The 3,738-nt window shown below is 40.8% G+C and overlaps 1 protein-coding gene across 1 annotated transcript; it reads left to right on the forward strand.

Moving 5' to 3' along the window:
• The first annotated feature begins 436 nt into the window (after positions 1-436).
• LOC137677065 (uncharacterized) lies at positions 437-3,530 on the forward strand. Its single transcript, XM_068424253.1, has 3 exons — positions 437-496; positions 851-2,338; positions 3,468-3,530. Exons 1-3 carry the CDS (start codon positions 437-439, stop codon positions 3,528-3,530), a joined length of 1,611 nt encoding a protein of 536 aa, XP_068280354.1.
• The last annotated feature ends 208 nt before the right edge of the window (positions 3,531-3,738 follow it).

The following is a 3,738-nucleotide window of genomic DNA, read 5'->3' on the forward strand; positions in this document are numbered from 1 at the left end:
AACAAACCAGTCCCCTTTGTGGCTGAAATTTCAGCTATAAAGTGTAGAAGGGAAATACTAACCGTGTGTTGCTTTGCCCCATTTGTTAAAGCCGCAAAGTGGGAGGCCTATATAAATAGGCAGGAGACCCTAAGAGGCTATTCTCCTGAAGAATTCCCTTGCTGCCGAGAAGATGGTACACCCCGTGACTCGAAGCAACCGAGTCGACGGGCGAGGCAGAGGAGGAACAAACAGTGGAGAAAAGAACCAAAACAATGGGACCCAAGAGCAATCATGGCTGAACTTCCCCAGGACTGGTAAGAGTATTCCAAAAACAATACAACCAAAGTATGCTCTGCTCCTCGGTATACTTCTGTTAATGAAATCAGCAAATGGAAATCCCCCTGAGCCCGGCAATTGGCCATGGGAAAAAGCCCAAAAGAGACACACCGGAATAATGGGAGAAGTAGATATAAAGAACATAGGATTAGCTACGGTGGTTCTCTATAATAGTAAGGTACAACAACAATGGGACAAAGATAATAAGGAAGGAGTTGATCGGTTATGGGGTATGTGGAAACTAGGAGATGAGATAAAAGTGGGTTGCAAATTATACAATAAGACTAAGAATAATGTCTCAGGACAAAGAACTCAGATATCTGTAACAGCGACAAACAATTCGTCTTGTAAAAATATGACTTCATGCGGGGCATTGGAGTGCTGGCACACTTTTATTCTATTAGAACCAGTTTTTGTGGTATGTTTGGGACAAATATCACAAAACTGGGCACTGAGCTATAAATTTAAAATTGCCGACCTACCAACTCCTTTATCAACCACTCCTTTTGCAACCACTGCAATTCCCCTAAAGAATTATACCACTCAACCTACTACTCAACCGGTTGATATCCCTAATCCAAGAGTTTTTAAAGTTGGACCATATGCGATTAGGAACACAGGGCAACAACAAATGTTGACCAACCCAGAGTGGTCTCTTAAGCCTGTTGAATTATTAATGACCGTTAATATCGCAGAAATTCAGCCTGCTTGTTCCCCGTTCTTAAAAACATCCTTTGAAGGATGGACAACATGGTTGCGAAAACAAGTACCTTTTAAAAGTCGACAGCAAAGAGATTTGACAGGTGCCTTAGGGACAGGGTTGGGAATTTTAAATGGAATCGATTCAGAGATATTAATAAATAAATTAGCTTCTTTAGGAGATGACATGACAAAATTACAACAACCCTTACAATCTTCTTTATCTGCTCTGGGAACTCATCAATGGTTATTATCAAAAGTTTTACCACAATGGCTAGAAACTGAGGAACGGGACCACGAGTTAATAATTGACGCACTCAAAATAGCCCAAGATAATATATCTTTGGCTCTCAGTTGTACGCAGGCACAACTGTGGATACAATCAGTGTCCGCATCCATTATAAGAGAAGGGGAGGAAGGCACTTTCCCCATTGAAATCCGAAAAATTGTTTGGGACAAGGCTACAGAATTAGAGAGAGAGCTACAATCTTGGTGGACTCTTGTAAACTTCACTTATGATTCCTCCACCAACACTGCCATAACCTTTGTGTTAACTATTCGGAACTCTTCTATATCTTTATTATATCCCATTATTGCCTTAGGGTTAAATCATAATGGTACTGTGCTCTACCCCTCTGAACACAGAGCATGGGCTCGAAAGATAAATAAGAACTGGCAAACTGTAAACTTAGACTCCTGCATCACCCGAACACAATTAGGATTTATTTGTGAAAGTAATACAATTGATGCACAAGACATTTGTCTGGATACTGAACAAAATATTTGCCATTTTGAAATTCATCCAGATAGCCGTCAAAAGACATTACTCGTATATACTGGCCACGGTTGTGTTTGTTTGAGGACTGCCTGTGACTCCCTTACAATAGAATACGAAGTAGTCCAGATTGATAATCATTCTAATTTGTGCATTTGTAATTTCACTAAGATTGTAGGATGTGACTTCTCTTATCAAGCACCAGTCACATCCCATCAGCTGATAAAATCCAACTACACTCTGTTTCATCAGTTATCTCCTGTACCAATAGGAATGAATCTCTCGTTAGTAAAACAATTAATGAATCATACAGATTTAACCGAAATATTACAAGATGTCAAAGAAAGTGGACAGAAAACATTAATAACAGTCCACCATGATACAGAGAAAATCTACAAGGTCCTGAAAAGGATAAAAGAAGATACAACACATAATTGGTGGGATATCTTATTTGGTTGGTCACCCACTGCTACAGGCATCCTAAACATGATAAGACACCCTGTGATTATTCTTTTAATACTAGTATTAGTATGTTTAGTCTTTTCTGTTATTTTGTTTATCTGGAATAGGAGGATGTTAACAAGGATTACCTCTTTAACTTCTTTACTTGAAACACACGGAATAACTAAGTTACATGTTGTAAGTACCAAAATGGAAAATGATATCAGATCCATCCGTGAAGAGGAAAATTATTGTGAATGCATTATGCAAAAAAGCATCAATTGTGATTGCTAGGAAGAAAAAGGAATTTATTGTGATTGTGGGACAAAGTGTGATAATTGTGGGAAAAGGATTGCGTATAAATATGAAGATGAAGATACGCTTTAATAAACAATGGGATAAAAAGAAAAAGGGGGGATTGTGATAAATGTGGGGTGAAGATTGTTTATTAAAGCTAAAAATGAATAATCATAAAAGGCTTAAGTAGAAAAAAATCACCATAGAGGGGATAACTACAGCTTGAGAAACTGCTGACATAGCTTGCGTAAAAGAATTACTCGCACAGCAGGAAATAACTTAAGATAACCGCCTGCTTGTGTAAGCTAAGATAACCGCCCGCTTGTGTAAACTAAGATAACCGTCAGATGCTCCAGGAACCGACAGAGACATGACAAATAACCCCATATAAGGGCATATCTATGGGACAAGGGGAGAAGACTTCTTATCTCAGCCTCAACGACCACCGGGAGGCAGAAAACGAACCCCTAGCAACAAATGAAGCATGCGCAGAATACCTTCACTATTTCACGACCACGGAAGTAGAGATGTATAAAAAGAGACTGTTTGAACTGCTTAGTGCGGCAGTCGGCGGAGCGCAGACTCCCCTGCCGTCCAGCGCTGTTCTTTGCTCCTATCCTACATGCTACAATTAATAAATTTTAATTGGATTATAGTCCGTTGTGGTCTAAATTTATAAAAGTTTCAAACTACGTCCGAGAAAAAGTCGAGCCGAGAGCCAGGCTCGAAAATGCGAACGTCTGCAGATTGCTCCCACAACAAAGGTGCAGGCCCTGAAAAATATTGCTGGCTGCAATCCACCCATGTCAGCTCTTTCACAGCCCCAACAAACATGGGGCTCCGGACTTCTTTACCTACCCAAAAGTCCAAACGTTTCACACTATGTCCGAGAAAAAGCCGAGCCGAGATCCAGGCTCCAAAATGTGAACGTCTGCAGATTGCTCCCACAACAAAGGTGCAGGTCTTAAAAGCTCTTGCTGGCTTCAATCGTGCCATGTAAGCCCTTTCACAGCACGAACAACTATGGGGCTTCGGGCTTGTTTCCCTACCTAAAGGTCCAAACGTTTCACACTACATCCGAGAAAACCCCGAGCCGAGAGCCAGGCTCCAAAATGTGAACGTATGCAGATTACTCCCACAACAAAGGTGCAGGCCTTACAAGCTTTTGCTGCCTGCAATCCTCCCATTTCAGCCCTTTCACAGCCCCA

This window comes from Nyctibius grandis, assembly GCF_013368605.1.
Source record: "Nyctibius grandis isolate bNycGra1 chromosome 34 unlocalized genomic scaffold, bNycGra1.pri SUPER_34_unloc_3, whole genome shotgun sequence".
NCBI classification, from domain to species: domain Eukaryota; kingdom Metazoa; phylum Chordata; class Aves; order Nyctibiiformes; family Nyctibiidae; genus Nyctibius; species Nyctibius grandis.

Bases quoted from the DNA above. Each gene is read 5' to 3' on its own strand.
- LOC137677065 (XM_068424253.1), top strand. From the start codon at position 437: ATGGGAGAAGTAGATATAAAGAACATAGGATTAGCTACGGTGGTTCTC. The intron at 497-850 runs GTACAACAACAA...ATTCCCCTAAAG, and splicing joins TGGTTCTCTATAATAGTAAG to AATTATACCACTCAACCTAC. The intron at 2,339-3,467 runs GTTATTTTGTTT...GAACGTCTGCAG, and splicing joins TAGTATGTTTAGTCTTTTCT to ATTGCTCCCACAACAAAGGT.